This window comes from Sinohyriopsis cumingii, chromosome 9 (genome assembly GCF_028554795.1).
Source record: "Sinohyriopsis cumingii isolate HCF-2022 chromosome 9, ASM2855479v2, whole genome shotgun sequence".
NCBI classification, from domain to species: Eukaryota; Metazoa; Mollusca; class Bivalvia; order Unionida; family Unionidae; genus Sinohyriopsis; species Sinohyriopsis cumingii.
Genome location: NC_142969.1, coordinates 53,422,632 through 53,440,563, shown reverse-complemented (window position 1 = coordinate 53,440,563; position 17,932 = coordinate 53,422,632). Strand labels below are relative to the sequence as shown.

General features: G+C 39.6%; 1 protein-coding gene across 1 annotated transcript in view; it reads left to right on the top strand.

Moving 5' to 3' along the window:
- LOC149791825 (transient receptor potential cation channel subfamily M member-like 2) overlaps window positions 1-17,932 on the top strand; it is a 188,742-nt gene that overhangs the window by 48,288 nt on the left and 122,522 nt on the right. Inside the window, exons 10-12 of the mRNA XM_089969480.1 lie at window positions 1,251-1,357; window positions 4,385-4,479; window positions 7,970-8,178. Of these exons, the coding sequence (XP_089825606.1) occupies window positions 1,251-1,357; window positions 4,385-4,479; window positions 7,970-8,178 (411 nt within the window). The remainder of the gene's footprint in view (window positions 1-1,250; window positions 1,358-4,384; window positions 4,480-7,969; window positions 8,179-17,932) is intronic.

Sequence of the window (17,932 nt, the reverse complement as noted above, 5' to 3'; positions counted from 1 at the left end):
GTTGTTTAATGGCACATAAACACACTAGTGGCTATGTGGTGCCAATTTAATGTAAAGTTTTACAAATATATAAATATAAGCAAATGCTAGAAACCCATGGAAGGATAGGTGATTCCAAATAAACGTGAGCATGTAGCACAGAACGATGAAAGTTAAAAAGTGAATTTGGGAAAATTATATAAAAAGGCTTAAAGAATGAAAGATATACCTAGCGAACAAAAAGGTAAGAGCCTAAATACTTAATATATGGCTTTCTTCAGGAAATGTCTTTCTATAAATTGTTTGTGATGTTGTTGTCAGGGACAGAAAGTCATCCAAATACATACATGGGAACAATTATTAATAGATGTTTATTCATACATACTATAGAGATCATAAAAGTTTATTTAACTACCGTTAGATCCCATTGAACCAAATATTCTTTTCCCCACAATGTTTCTTTCTTGTTCATTATAAGATATGACAATGGAAAATCATGTTGTTAAATAGATAAAATCTATACTGCATAGGTTTGTAAAGAAAACCTTTCCTGATTGGCATATGACATTCTAATAATAAGCAATACATGACAATAAACAATGAGTCAAATGAACTAGAAATGGGTTTTAAGTGGTTGAGTAAACCGATGACTGGTCTCTTAATTTGGCAGCTTCAACAATATCCAAGATGTTGTTATGGTTTAAAGGATTCCAGGCTGGCTCAGAATTATACTTGCTGATACGATAGTAATTATAATTATACTCACAATAGAGAGAATCAACAGGCAAGCTCCCCAACCATTTAAAAGCACATCCCAAGTTTGACGATCACATAATATTTTTTTTTTTAATTTGCCTTTGGGAAGAAATATAAACCATTGAATTAAATGTTGTTTACTCCACTGGCTTAATTACATATTCTATTACACTGTCCATCTTCATTTGCCTCAAAAAGACAGAAAGGTCATTTTTTCTGACACAGCCAGAAATGCTTGAAGAACATTACTAAAATGGGATTGTTCTTGATGTACATGTTATCTTAAACATTATTTATTATTGGAAAATGTGAAAATTCCCAATCGTGTCCTGTAATAATTTGCAATGCAACGGACATGAAGACTAACACCAAGCATTTATATCAAGCGCTTCGACATTGGTATCATGTGCTACTATGGCTTCATATATACACCTTGATATGTGAGAATTTTTCTTCGTTAATGCAGGTGTGTCAAATTGGACGTGGTATATATTTTATTGATTTGTCCATTGCAGTTACTGTGAGAGTGCCTATAATATTGCTGGTTTTAGAGGGAGGCATAGGTACACTGAAGACGGTTGCAAATGCTCTCAAGACAAATACACCAGCTCTTATCGTAAAGGTATAAAGAAAAATGAACTTGTATAAAAGTACAATATTATGGTATATATATATATATATATATATATATATATATATATATATATATATATATATATATATATATATATATATATATATATATATATATATATATATATATATGTGTGTGTGTGTGTGTGTGTGTGTGTGTGTGTGTGTGTGTATGTCTGTGTGTGTGTGTGTGATGCATATTTAAATGCAAACTCTGTGTAGCTAAACCTGCAATCCCATAATGCTCTTCATTTTTCATTGAATTATAAGTGAACAGCAAAATTTACTGTTGAATTATATACGGAAGTTTCTTTAATCAAATATCATGTGGCTCAAAACAGTTGCTTTATAGGAGGTGGAAATTATTTTTTTCTTCAGTTTTTGTTATACGAGTATCTAAAGAGGTTCAGGTTGTATTAATACTGATTTATCAAGATCAAAATATCTGGTCTTTGTACAAAGAAAACTGAGTTACAGATGGGTCAGTTTGGCGATGTTTCAGTGCATACGTGATTGTGACAGTAGACCTGGGTTAGCATTAAACCTGGATAAATATGAACACTTTGGTATCTGTACGTGTTTCCATCTGTCTACATATCAAACCAAGCACTAGATTAACCTTAATTGTAAAGTTCTTTTTATTGTCAATTTATGTATATTTTATCCAGCTAAATAAAAGACAGGATTGACAATAAAGTATTCTCAGCTGCAAGTGTTCCCCGATCAAATTAACGTTAGGAAATAACTGCCGAAATCGTCTCGAATCAAGACAAACTCTTCCAAGTGACATCCCTATTCCATCACTAGGTGGATACCCATAAAGTGGATATTAAGCAGTTTAAATGTTAACCCTGGTACTATTAATTTAGCATTTCATCTTCTCTCGATATCCATCAAAATTATTTTTAATTATGCTCATTCATCAAAAAGTGTCTATATTATTGTTGAACTATTGGTTTGTACTTTTCAATCATGCACATTGGTTGAATTTTTAACTTGTGTTTTAATGAGTGCGGTTATGGATTGTGTTGACACTTTCGGATTGTTATTTTCTATATTCTATTGCTGTTTATCGTCATTTCAGACATACAATGGCAACAATATGTAGCAAGTTCAAAAAATGTTTATTCACCCAGGACAGTCAAGACACATGCCTTGCTTGCACAGATTGCAAATAAAAATTTAATTGTATTGTTTGCAGTTCTAAGTTGGAAAGAACATATTCCGCTGTGCTATTTAAATATTTGCAAGGAGGACTGAGACTGGCGAAGTCAAGTCGACAGATACGAAATTTCGTTTTGTCTTTTGCACATAATCCAGTACCCGGGAATTCAAAATATTTCTTCTCAGAAATTCTTTAATCAGTATATTTTCATCACGCTGTTACCACACACACACACACACACACACACACACACACACACACACACACACACTCTCATTTATGTGCAGTGTGGACATCCCATACATTTACAAGAAAGTTTTCGTGGTAAACATATCGAACGTTGTGTTTTTCCGCAGCTTGCTTTGTGTTGCTGAATTTGGTAAAAACGTGATCGATGCTGGACCTGGCATCAATATCAAGGTTTTGCCTGGCTGAAATATTGGGCAATGAGCACCAGTTAGAGTCTACAGTCTACAATTTGTTTCAATAGAAATCACATCACCTTTTGGCCAATGCCCTTGCAACTGGTTCATCCTTGATTTAATGTGATAATTCACCTTTCGTCACTCTTGGTAATTAAAGCCGTATCACTCACTGGCCCTATGTTCATTACAGTTTTGTTTTTCAGTGATGACCGCACATATGATTTTTGCCAGCAGATAGCACAACAGCTGTGACTATAGCTGCCATTACCACCACCGCCATCCTTTTTGCCAACTCCCACACCAGTTCCTGCCACAATGTTAAAATGATGATAGGCAAAGGAATAGATGACCGATTTCTGCTCAACAACATTAGTCTAAACCATTTTGACGAAGCAAGATAATCATCAGTTGTAAGATAATTTAATGAATGGGATAGGAACCTGAATCTATACTTCCTTAAGTCTTCCAAGGATTGCCAATGATGTATCAGCCCTATTTCTTGCCGAAAGTCTATGTGTAGACTTCTACATTGTCAACATCATGGATAGTCAGCTTGATGAAAAATGGATGAGAGCTGTAAACCCAGTGAATGACGACCAATCACATATGGAACAAAAAATGAACATGTCCGTCTGTTTTGCTATTAAGCCGCCTACCCAGCAAACTGTTCAGCTGACCATCCAGCTAGATGTCGAGCCAGTATTCCAGTTAGTCAGCCAGTCTGAAGTCACATACTTGTTGGTTGCCTAATCACTGGTCCAGCTGGTAGGCACAATGTTGATGACGTATCTGGTGAACAAATCCAGTGTTACGCCACTTGGTACGGAATACATGGATATGGTAGCGATGTCAACGAAGACAATGATCAAGTGAACAATGGGAAAGCTCGATCTTTGGCCTCACTCTTATCTGACAATGGAACTGATAAAGCTTGGATTTAAAGCTGTCGCCAATAAATTTACCTGGCTTTATTATTCTCAAAAACTTTTTCATGGCCGAAAGCAGATGACTGCCTTTTACAGATACAACAGCATAGGTAGCAACCAATGTACACATTTAATGTAATAGGTAATAATTTTGAAAATTAGGTTTGATAACATCAATCTGCTCCCATCATACTTTTTCAGTCCCTGAAAAAAGTTCATTCTTTAGTGGCTTCACTGAAGTTCTGTGCTTAATGTTCAGCTCTTGGGCGCTGTTATTCTAAAAACTTGATAATTGAACGCATCAGTTCTTTTGAGACTGCAAGATCCTTTGTTTTTTTGTTTACTTTTTTAATTGGTTTGGTCGTATGAATGTTCACATTGAAATACAGGAAAGTGGAGGTTGCATTAAGTCAAAAGATCAAAAGTCAAGGCTACCTTAAAGAGTTTGATGTGTCATGAGGAATGCACAGTTTTAAAAATCTAAAATCTATGTATTTCAGGGTTCGGGAAGAGCAGCAGATATCTTGGCATATGCTTTTAAGCATTCAAAACCTGTTGAGTCTCATGAGAATGAAAATGGAAATACGATCAAAAAGTAAGTTTTTGAATCCAGATAGTAATTGCATATAAAAGAATATATTGTATATGCACAATCACGTTAGTAAGTTCATTTATTAAAATTGTCGTATATTCTAAGAACATTTGAAAAGTTCTGAAAATTTTGTTACAATTTGTTTGTTTCTTTTAACTTCTTTAAATTTAACACCAATCGATAGATAACGTTAAGCAAAGAGCAGACTGTAAAACCAGAGACCACAAATCTTTGAACGTAGTCGGACTGTAAAGTTTTATTTGCAGTACTGTTTAGCGACAAAGGTCCGGTCGACCATTTACCTTCGCCAAGCTCTGCTAGAGACACTAGACATTTTATGCCTCCAAAGTGTTGCCAAATGTTTTGGAACGCTATTTATCCACTTATCCTCTAAGAGATATCTGACGTATTCATCTTCTCCATGATAATGCACTAGTGCATAATTCAGATGCCGTCACAGTCTTTCTGTATGAACACAGAATCAAACATTTGCCATATCCTCCATACATCTATGATTTAGCTCCAAGTGATTTTTGGCTGATTCCTGTTATCAAATATTTGTTGAGGGACAGACAATTTGAAAGCCATCATTTAGTTGGAAGTGCAGCATTCCAGTGTTTGAATCATACTGAAAATAAGCATAGAATGGCTTTTAATAATGGGACAATCAGACTAAGAAAGTGATAAACTTCATACAGGGGCATGGGGAGTACTTGGGAGGGGATGCAATGATCGACAGTTCACTAATAAAGCCTACATTGTACTGATATTCAGAGCGTTTCTTTACCCCTCGTAGATAGTAAATAGACACAGAACTTCTTATATTTTACAAGTTAAAAAAACCCACATAACGTGTAGAATAAGCTACGTCGGTCAAAATATGTTATTATGCTGATTATTATAATATCTTTCAATGAAAGGAGTAGAACATATGCTTAATGTTGTCCATCCCTCTGTTCATCTGTCCATCCGTCTGTTGCTGTTTACCGCATTATAAACTGAGTTGTTCATTAGCTACGAGTACCAAACTTTGTCGATGGATAAGGAACATTTCTCTAGATTTTAGGGTAAAAAACGTGAAGGTCGAAGTCACAATGACTGAAAGAAAACAACGTACTTTTATATTCTCCACCATCTGCCATTACAACCTTTGTGTATGGTTTTCCCTTGAGGTAAGAACTATACCGATCGCTCTTAAGATGTGTTACCGGGAGAGTATCAGTGGATTCTGCAAAATAACTCAAATTGTCCACAATTACAGTTACCAAACTTAGTGGATGTGTTGCACTTTGGGTCTGAATGAACCCTGATAATTTGGGGATCAAACGCCAAAAGTTAACGTCACGTGACGAAAACATTGTTTTTGTGCAATAACTTGTATTACGGCATGCACAATCTACAGTTATACATGGAGTATGGAAAAATCCTCTTGATTTTGTGGTGAATAGGATAAAAAGAGACACTGTGGCTAAAGGAAGATTAATATCTTCTTAACTCGAATTTATATTTGGTAGCTTGAACTTGAGGTTAAAAATAAATCATTTGCACGGTGAATGCACCAAAGGTCAAGAACACATAAGTTCTAGATCACATACTTGGAAAAACTTTATTTGGGTCTGTACTTGGGTTAAAGAATAAGTCTAGAGATCTTGTTTCAAACGGTTTAAGTCCAAGGTCACTGTGAGTGAAGGAAGGAAAGGTTTACATACAAAAACACTAGTTTTATATCACAACACAATGGCCAAACTGTGTGAATAACTTGTAAGCTAAGGGTATGAAATAATCTTATTGATTATTTGATCTCAAGATCAAAATTATAGGTCACTTTGACTGGAAGAAAGAAGCTGGTTACTGAACAAGATTTCAGTGATCTGGATAGACTGATTTTAAACACAGTGTAGACGTGCAATGTGCCGCTCACAGTACTTATGTTTTAGGCTAAAGAATGTTAAAATATAGAAAACCTACGAAATTCCTTGAGCTTTCCAACTACCTCCCTTGTTCTTTCTACATTGAAAAGTAGTTTCCATGAACTAAGTTACAGTACAAGGAATGTACAGTTGTATGAAGTGAATTCACATACCATGTCATGTGTTGTTGTGGGAGTAACTTCAGGTTTTAGCACGATATATACTATACGTGGCGGTTAGTATGACTGGTAGAGAAATAAACTTGAGAAAACCCAGATAAGATTCACTGACCCAGGGGAAGCTACTGGCAAGCTTTCTCATATACCTACATTGACTGGACCTGAGATTCAAACCCATGCATAGAGGTGATATGGCAGTGATTGATAGAGGCGAGCGCTTTAGACATATACGATAAAGTTCATGTGAGTGTTCTGAGAAGTTAAATAATGTGGATTATTGCATACTATTATTAATGCAATCTGATTCGTATATATGTACTACATCGAGGTTACAATGGGACAATGTGCATCAACGAAGACACAAAGTTTCATCTCAATCTTGATGCTGTCAGTGCAGTTTGATACAATAATCATTGTAAAATCATACTGCTGATTACCGTTTTTGGTATCAAATAGAATGGAAAGAGAAAATTGTGTAATCGTATACTAAATTAGCAGCGAATTGTTTAAACGGTGCAACATGTGGCCTATAATGTTGACCGACCAGAACATCCTCTCCATAGCTAAGGATAGGGGAGGAAACTGGAAGAGTCGCCTGCAATCCATAAGGTGAATGGAGTTCTACCGGAATCATCTTGTTCAAAACTCAATGTATAGTATTTAGTTTTGCTTATGTGCATAAGTTTTGCCTATTTATTTGTCCAAGTCAAGAGTGTAACTTATGTCTCTTCAATATGTTTGTTTCATCTTGTCCGGTTCAACACACCAATCGTTTTGGTTGTGCTCAAAAGCGTTTGAAGTAGCTCATGGATTGAACCAAATTTGTCATAAGGCTTTACAGTATAACTTATGTCAAATTCATTTTCTATCCGTTCGTGGCAAAAATAATTTTGACTCTGGCACCTCATTGATGGCAAACATTGTTCTTCCGTTTTTGGACAGGAACTTTTTGAGGGATTCCTGGGTTGAAGCCATTTTTATTATTAGGCTTTACATACAAGAAGAAAAAAACCCCACAAAATTAGGTCGTAAAGTTTTACCTTCTTTTAGCAAAATTTTACAGACTTGTGACTATGACATTTTGTTACGTTATGTAAATGGGAACTTCTTTGTCACATGGATGCATTACAAATTGCTAACGGTACATGCAAATGATGGCTAAATGAATTCAGGCTGGAATTGCTTAACACATGAATATAAGCAATATACTATTATCAGGTAAAGTAATATAAGAAAAGGTTTTCTTACTCAATAGTGAATGCACATTTTTGGCTTTTGGGTCTTATTTTTGGAATGTCAGTAGTTTGAGCAGATAGTATGTTTTTAGTATATGATACATCTTAGTATTAGATACAATTAAGTATATGATACATTTAAATATAGGTCACATTTTTTTCTCAAAAGAACTGTGAGGAACATGGATTCGGCCCTGGAAAAGGACATAGAGCAACAAATGAAGCACATCGATTTCTGCAAAGAAAAAGAAATGAAGACTCATATCAAACGAATTAAGCACTGCCTTGCTAAATCCGATCTAATTCATATATTTGAGTGGGACATTGGCACTGGTGCCCTAGACTTTGATGTGGCCATTCTTAAAGCATTACTTAGAGGTACGTAGTTGTTAGTTATGATACTGAACCTAATTTGTCCTAATTTTATCTTGCATTGTACTGCAGAATTTTTCAAATCTTGACATTTATTAGTAGTGAATGGGGGCGATTCAGGGACAATGGGACTTACCATTAAAAACAGGGTCCAGGCACTTTGGGGACTGTATAAATTTAACATGGGGAAAACTGGCCCGGCACTTTGGGGACAATGGGAATTAACATGGGAATCTATTTTGGGTCAGTCTAGGGACAAGGGAAATTTAGCATGGGAGAAAAAAGCAATTCTAGGGACAAGGGGAATTGAACATGGGATTTTTTTTTTGTTTTTTTTTTAAAAAATAAAAAAAAATAAAAAAAATGGGGTAGGCAATTGAAAGTCGATCTCTTTTCGAGAAATGTGGGTGGCCCTGAAAAGGGCCTTTGGGTTTCTTCTTCTTCTAACACCTCCACTTCTTCCACCATCTTCTCACTTTTTCCATTATTCCTTTCTTCTTCCTCTCTTCAGTTTCTGTTATCCAGTCAGGATGACCCATCTCTGTAAATTTCTGTTGTTATTCAATCTTTCAAACTCTAATTTCTTTTTATTATTATCTTCTTCCTTTCTCTCTTTGCTCCATTTTTCTTTTATCTTCATCACTTCTACTTTCATTACCTCTCTAATTAGTTCTTCTGCTTTTATCAACTGGTTAAAACCCCACATTACGTACCACCAGTCAGTCCAATAAAAGCTATTTTCTAAGAAGCTCCTGACTTCTGTGACATGATCCAAGGCTTCCTTTAAAGTACCTACTCTCAAGTAAGGTGGGTCAATGAATCCTCTGATTCTTTCTACTTCTTCCTCAATCATTCTCCCTATTAGATCTTTTGCTACTCCAAGACTCTTCACATTGTTCAGGCTACCTTCAAATCTTCCTTCCTTATTCAATCTTTCTTCTACATAAGTCCCATCCATGATCCAAAAAATAGCTATGTCTCAAATCGTTAAATAATTTTGTCATCTCCATCTTCTTTGTGTATTCCTTAGAATGGTTTGAACGACGAATGCTGTGGGTTCTTATACGAAAAGCGCGGACGTGATGGAAAACATCCCCCTAAAGCCCAAAAGTTATATTACCTAGATCATCACTTAAAACGTGCGGACGTGAAGGAAAACATCCCCTACTTTTCTCATTTCATATGATCTACTATCCACATAAGTGAAGCAGCAATTAACAAACCCCAAATCTACTATCCACACACGCAAAGCATTATAATGAAACCCAATAATCTACTATCCACACAAACGTACGTGAGCGCTTACAAACACACACACAAACACACACACACACACACACACACACACACACACAAGGAAAAAAAAGAGTCAGTGTTTATATTCACACTACATACACACATTGGCAAATCGATTACTATTTCTTTTCTAAAGGTTTGGGTAGCCCTGAAAAGGGCTGTTTGTTTTTAACTCCAGATGTACCTATCTAATGCTGGCACCTTCCTGGCCTGGCACCACACACGCATCTTCTTCCACAGTCTCTTTTCACTCTTTTTTGGGGGAGAGCAGAGGCGGGATAAGTGGCTTCAGAATCCCAATTTTCTGTCTCTGGGATTCTGAAATTACCTCTCTCCTTTTCCACCTCTTCTTTTTTTCTTCTTTCCTCCTCCTCTTTCATCCTTCCCTCTTCGACAATGGCCTCCGCGGCCAGTTCATTTAGTATGCGCCTGGCATATTCCAGGTGCATCTGGAGTTCTAGAAGCTTTACAATTCTGGTGTTCATTCTCTTGATCATTCAACAAGGATAGCTAGACTGCCGATCGATTTTCAATTTATACTAAAAGCGCGGACGTGAAGGAAAACATCCCCTAAAACAAAATTGATCTTACCTAGATCATGACCAAACAACGCGCGGACTTAAAAGAAACACTCACTGACTTTTTTATACTACCCATCACTATTCTAAAAAAAATTTCATTTAATCAATAATATAATATCCACATACGCAAAGCAATCAAATCAAACACCAAATCTACTCTCCCCACACGTCAAACAGCAAAAAACATGATCTTAATCTACTATCCACACAAACGTACGTGAGCACTTACAAACACACAATCATATACACAAACACATACACTCACACTATAAAAAAGAGTCAGTGTTTATATTCACACTACTCTACATAGACACATTGGCAAATGGATTGTTATTTCTTTTCTAGAGTATTGGGTAGCTCTGAAAAGGGCTGTTCTTTTTGTTTGCTATGGCAATCTTTTAGTTTCTAAGAATGCGACGTCCTCTGACGATAGACTTTCTGACGATAGGTCTGCTTCTTCGGAAAGAGAAGAAGAACTCTTTGGTGTCGATACGACAATCGACAAAGCCTCTGTCAGGTTCAGGTTGCTGCTGCTGCTGTTGCTGCTCTCTCTGCTGTTTCTGAAGTCTGTACTTCTCTGTCCATTCTTCTTTCTCCCTGTTCACTTCTTCTCTGAAGAGTTCTTCTATCAGGTCTTCAGTGACTTTTAGCATTCTCACATTCTCTGTCTCGTCTGGCTTCGGTATCAGACTGTGTCTGACCCTATGCAAATTCACGTAGGCTTCGTTTAGCTTAGCTAGTTTGGAGCACATCTTCGTAGGAGGATGAGTCGACAATGGATGGTTAGACTGGAGGCTACCCCGGCTTTAAAGCCATGAGAGGGATAGTAAGAAGTCAAAGAGCATGAATCAAAATTCCTATAGCCAAACAAAAGACAAAGGCATTTTTTTTCAAAACACAACATTTTTTATTCAAAATCACTTAACTCTAACAAACAACTCTAAGATTTTTTAACAATAACTCAACAATATAACATCAAACATTTTTTCAATTAACACTCTACTTTAAACAGGGCTGACAACGTTGTGAATGAAATTGTGATTTCCACTGTTGGAAGTCATTAGGCCATTGATGGACACTACGTTTCTTAGCTTGAGACAAAAGATAAGCATAATGGTCACAAAACCATTGATTTACTTTCACATCGTTTCTAGAAGAAGAACGAGGATCAAAATGAGTTACTAAATGTTCTAAGGAATAACCCAGGCTGCGATAATGCAGAAAATACACACAATATTGTCCACACACCAAGGAATCTGTGCCTTGTAATTTCACATTATTGAATCGGGTGGTCTGAGCATTTCTTCTCATGAAGTCAATGATATCGTTTCCAAAGGAGGCAATCCGTACGAATTGAAATATTCCACACATCCTTCTTGAGGAAAGTAGACGGCTACCCAGTGGGTTTCTGGGAGATGACTGTCGTCCGTGTTGATCACATAAGCTAGATGGTCTTGAAGTTTGCAATGAGGGAGTTCATCTTTAGCACAGACGACAGGATTCCAAGAAACCGTATACGAACTGTGGTTCAAAAGGTAATAAAGTTCCCAGGTATCCATGTTTTGTTTTTTTCTTCTTCACAGGTAATAATAAGTCATCAATTCGATCCTGACTTTTTGCTTGAAAATGTCTGACAAATAACCGTTTCTTCGTTTCGTATCCTCACTCTGATTCAGGAGAGCTTCGATACGATGGATCTCTTGAGTGGTTAATGGTGGACAAGAATGTTCACGCAAGTCTTTATACCACTGATGCAACACGACTTCGTCCGAGATGAGACTCCAAGCTTCGTCCAGATACTCGTTCAATTTTTCTTCTTGACTCAGCATCAGGCGTTTATCGTGTTGAATTTGACTGGGATGATCGTTTTGACATCCATAGCACTCTTTCTTGATCAATTCCGTCATTTTTTCGACCAAGTGTTTGGCAAAACAAGAGACTAAATGGGCTTCTTGTTCTTACCATCTTGACTTCATCATGACAACTTCTTCGTCTTGGGATTCTTCTTCTTCTTCCCCGGTCTCCTCACATTCCATCTCCAAAGTTTCTCCACTAGGTAAAGAGGGATAACAGTCTTCCATGGCTTCTAATAGTCTAGACTGACTTCTCTCAAACTGTTGATTTCTATGGTATTGTCAAATTCTGCATACAGGAGGACGTTCACTGTGTGATCTGGAGGTGGATTTGCAAACTGAAGTTCCACACGAATCTGACCCGATTTTATAGGGTGGAAATGTCCCTCGTCGCTGCCTTGGTCTGGAGTGAAATCAAAACCCCACAAAGCATAGCCTCCTGCATAATCGTCGTACGAAATACCGTGACTGGTGTTGGTTCCTAACTGTCCGGTGGCTTCGTACAGGGACAAGTACGATCTCAAATAATTCTTCGCGACACCAAAGTTAGGCTCAAAGGGTCGGGTACACAAGGTCTTGCCGTCGCGACTGACTTCGATCTTGGACACATTGTAATGTTGAAACTCAAAAGGATTTTGATCGTTGGTTCCGTTGAAGGCTGAATTCCTGACGATACCAACAATCAAACGCTTGGGTAACTGTCCTTGGAACAGATGATCTTCGATCATGGATCGCTGTCCAGCGGGAATGGTGAACGTTTTCACTTCTGCGCGTCGTATCGGATACTTGGCGGTCGTTCTGCTCAACGTCTGACTGACGTCGTTTCCCACTTTAGGCAACACTTCCACACGACGCACGTAAAGTGGGGTTTCTTGAATGATAGTTTTGTATTCATTGGCATAGGGCATCAAATGGAAAGCGGCACTGCTACGATTCAGTCTCAGACGGATATCCACCCCGCTCAGCAAATACTTTTCTTGTAACCACATGTCCAAATGCAAACGATCCATCAGTTCTAAACTTCGCCCTTGCAGAATTTTCTTACGACGGTCGTTAAACCCCACATTGTGAGGATTGTCATCTTCTGTCAGGACTGTGTCGCTAAACGTGGCTACACCTGCCGTGTCAGGTTTCCATACCACGCAAGCATCCAGATGAGTATTCTTGGCTCCTTTTCCGTAAGTCAAGAGATTTTCCAGGTAGGCACGATATAGGTAAGTATCCATGCTGCTGATGACCAGTTTGTTATTCAAGTACAAGTCCACTTCGCTGAACAAGGAATGCATGAAATTGTTGACAGGAGCTACTCTAGCATCGCCTCCTGGATTGGTGTTGTCCGTTTTGATCACTTTCACTTTCAAATACAGGTAACTGCTATTCAGATCGATGTAATCTTCGGGTTGTCCTTTGATTTCAAACTCGATGGGAACGGAATCCGTCAAAGAGGAGACGGGATGAAATTCCACCCACTGGGATTCTTGCATGGTCATCATGGAGGAGGGCATGGCAAACAGATCCAGTTCCGACTTGGAACAGGCGCAAGACTCTCTCGGTGCATCATTTTTTTTCTCTTTCTCAATAATCGAAAACATCTAAGTCTCGAACGGTTCTTCTTTTCTTTGCCTTTCTAGCTTTAGACGTGTGAAGTCTGGTGAAAGGGTGTTTTCTTCGTCGTCTCTTTCTGCCTTGTCCTTGCTGAATGCCTGACTCGGTAGCGTGCAGGGTATTTATAGGTGTTTCTCGTCGGCCCAAAAGGTCTTTGCCCGTTTGCAGCAAGACATTTTTGCCTGCCCTCATGAAGGCTTCTTTAGGATTTTGTTTGTCGATGATGACATTTTGGAGAAATTCTTTGCCTTGCGTCAGTGCCGCATCTTTCAAGGCGTGCAATCCGCGTGTCACCATCGGTTTCAACACCGGGGCCACCGAACGAAAGACCGATTTCAGCATATCTCCTAAACCGTGTCCTCGCTGTCGAGCAACCCCTCGGTACACTGGATACATGACTTACGAGTCGTGAGAGAACCGTTTTCGAAAATGGAGTTTCACCGTGACTTTTCCTTTGGTGAATGAAATATTTTGTCCCAGATCTCCTTTTATAGCAATGTTGATCGTGTCCAAATAAGACTTACTGATAGGCAAATAGTGAGGATGTACAAATTCACGGTGAACGTGGTAAGTGTTTCCACCTTCCTCGTCAGCGGTCGTGGCAGAATCCACTTTGAAAGGAATGACACGCAGTAACGGCACAGAGGTGTGTCCCACCACGTTGTACTCCACCACATCGGAGTACACAAACATCAAACTCAGTCCTTGGTTCAGTTCTACCGGGGCACGAAATAACTTGCTAAAAGACTCGTTGTCGCAAATGATTGGTAATTCGTTTTTCTTGAGCATGGCCTTTCTCATGTCCATGTCTCCGCCCAACATGTCAAACAATTCAGGACAAAATAAAATGGACACGATTTTACTCCCGTCAAATTTCATCAAAAAGCGACGAGCTGCTTTGTGGTATTCCATGGTGACACTTTTTTTGACACTTTCCAAAGCTTTCAGAAACACGACATTAAACCTGGAGGTTAAGGTGCTCACCAAATCTTGACCACTAAAATAATAGCCTGGGGGAACGAAAAAGTGATAGGTGGTGTACTTTTGATTTTTTGTGCCAGGGGTTTTCTTGCCATATTTGCCATCGGTATCCAGGTACTGTTGCAATTGTTCGTCATGAACTTCCACATCAAAAAAATTTTCATTGGGAAGGACATTGAGGACTTGAGTCGGGTGAATGATTTCTACTAAAGCCACTTCCCGATGGGCTTCGTGATCTAATGGGATGGTCTGAGGTAATTTGGCCGTGTAACAGCACAACGTGTTCTTGGGAAACACCTGCATGGAACTGTCACTGGGTAAGGTTAAGTAAAATTGGTTTTGGTGACTCATAATTCCAGAGTTCTGTGGCTGTCCGAGGGGTTACTGGACGTCAGAGGCGTGTCTCCGCCCAAAATAGGGTTGTTGTTGTTATTGGAGTGGTGACTGACACTGGCACTGGACACAAGGTTCCCGTTGTTCCCGTTGGAAGAGAATTTCAGGGAGGGATTGGGAAGCAGGTAACCGATGCAACTGCTCAATAAAATGGTCCACAATTGTTTGTCTCCTTGTTGCAAACTCAAATTGGCAATGGCTGCACCGATGACACAATACACCACAAAGATTTGGCAGAAAAAGACGATTTTCGTTTTAGGCACACGTTCTCCACACCACACCCACAAGGGTTGTTTCTGTAAATCTTGCAGAGAAGAACTGGGTGAAGAAGTGGTCGACGTAGCTGCGTCTGTGTGAAAAGGCATGATGGTCACTTCTTTTTATAGTCGATGACTTGCGAAGCGTCGATCCAAGAATCAAAACTGGGTGGATATCCTTTCCAACGTACTTTGACTTCTTTGACACGTCGTTTACCCACTTTACGGGTTCTGCGTTCGAGAATGCTTTCGATGTCGTACACGTCGTCTTCTTTTTTGGTGACACGTTGTAACTCGGGCAAATAAAACGTTCTTTTGACCACCTTCTCCGTTCATGTCTTCCAATTTATAGACGGCAGGATGACGGCCATGCACTCATCCAGTGACACGAAACAATTCGGTCGTCCAGTTAGGTAAGTAACCTTTGTCGAAAGTGCGTTTGGTTTTGCCAATGCGTACCCAATCTCCTACGGCCAACACTCCACTTTTCTTGGGGACAGCCCTCGTCGGGGACGTACCAAACAGGCGCTCCAACACCAACACTTCGTTGTCGGGAGTCACTTCTTGCGGGGCACGTCCGATGCTTCGATGGTAAGATTGGTTGTACGCTTACACCAGGTGCGGTAAGATGTCGATGTACTTCAGAATGTGGTGATGCGTAAAATATTTCCACATACGTTCTTTCAAAGTGAGTCGAAAACGTTCCACGATGCTGGCTTTGGTTTCGGGATTCTCGGTGGTAAAAAAAATGAATGTCACGTTTCTTTAATGCTTTTTGGAAAGCTTGGTTCAGAAATTCGGTGCCTTTGTCCGTTTGCCATCAAAGAGGGTGAAGACCACTTTGTTTCAACACTCGTTGCAGGGCTCGCACTAACTCGCTGCTCGATTTGGAAGTCAAGGGTACGACCCAGGCAAATTTGGAAAAGACGTCGATGACACAAAACAAATATTTGTAGCCACGAGTGTAGCTGGCCAAATGAGAGACATCGGCTAAATCGGCTTGCCATTGATGATCGATGCCTTCCACTCGGGTGCGACTTCTGGCAAACTTGCGTCGAATGGGTTTGTGTAAAGTGTAGGTAGCTTGTTCTTGTAACCATCGTTGCACTTGAGGTAAACGGAGACTTTTCAGTCGAGTTTTGGCAGCACGATACAATTTTTGAACTCCTGCGTAACCTGCAGGATGGGAGGGATCGTAGTAAATGCTGGCTAAGACTTTTTCCATTTGTTGGTTTGTGTGTTAATAAGGCACCCACTCTTGGAAGATGCTACTCTTTTTCTCTTGGGGTACTTTCTTGGATTGCAATGCTTTGCGTGTGCGACTAGGAATAGGTGTCGCAGAGGAGGATGTCGGAACAGGGAATATCGGTTCTTGTTTCACTTCTGTCTTCACTTCTGTCTTCACTTTCTTTTTCTCTTGTGATGAAGAAAGGGTGGTCATCATCTTTTTAATCCATCCAATTCTGGAGGTAGGTGGTGTTGTTAACTTGCGTACTTTTTCTGTTGGAAATTGAAACCCTTCTTCTTCTTCTCCTTTTTCTGTCTTGGTCACTGCTGGTGGTGGTGGTGGTACTGGTGATGGTGCTGGACTTTTCATCAAGGTCTTAAAATCTTTCAGAGTGGGAAGAGCTGTTTCGTCTAAAGCTTTCTGGTGAAAGAGTTGCAGTCGTTGCAAGAGTTGACCGTACTTTTGCGATTTTTCTGTTTCGGAAAAATCTTGGCGATCCATCAAGGACTGGAATTTGTGTTGTAACTGGGACATCTCGCTCAAATCTGGATTGGCAGGTAAATGCGGGGTGCGTTGTTCTTGCCAACGATGGTATTCCATCCATCGTTTGTAAGGCACTAAAGCTAGTTTTCGTCCTTCCATGGGGTTGTTAGGGGTCGATTCTGAGATCTTCGGACTCCAGAGGGCCTTTTTATCTTGCTCCCACCAGTCCTCCCAACATGGTTCCCAAGACTCCTTTCAGCAAGGGGCCTAGCAAGAGGGGTAAAATGCCTCCACGTTGGACCAACATCTTCTTCTTTTGACGAAGGGGAATTTTCTTTTGAACCATTTGGCGAAGAACGTGACGATGTTTGCCTAAACATTGTTTCTGGTGTTGGGACAAAGGGATCGTGCCTTTCAAGACGTTCAAACAACATTCGCACACGGTATCGATGACCTCTTTGGAAGCTGATTGAAGGAGTTTTTTTCGTAGAGGTGGAGAAGCTTTGGACAGGACAGATAACATGTCCCCATGTTTGACTAAACGTGGTGGCAGTCCTTTCCTTTTCTTTCCTTGGGGTTGTTTAGAAGAGGGATGTTTTTTGGAAGGTGGCATCTTTGAATCTTCAGGAGCACCAAAACACTGATTCCCCGACTTGGTCACACACCTTTTTTATACTGGAACGCGTCGCCACTGATTGTCTTTACGTCGTATCAACTTGAGGACAGGCATGACACGTCGTGCAGGGGTACGCAACGGACTAAATCGAGCCAGTTCTTGCTTGGACAAATCCAGCAAACTTTGTAACATGCCCGATCTTTCTTGGACTTTGATTTTGGGAGAAGGTACTTTGTTAGCAGCAGCCACTGCCACTAAATTGGAGGGTCCTGCCACTGGGGAAGTTCTTAGGGTCATCAACGGAGAAGTTCTTGGTGTGATCAACGTCTCCAAGTACTCTTCAGTTCTTGGTGTCATCAACGGAGAAGTGGATGAACTTGAGGCTGCCGGAGGTGCGGTCACCGCCGTGGCAGTTCGTGGTTTGCGAGTGTAATGTTGCGTCCTGGCCGAAGTGCCTCTCTTGCGAC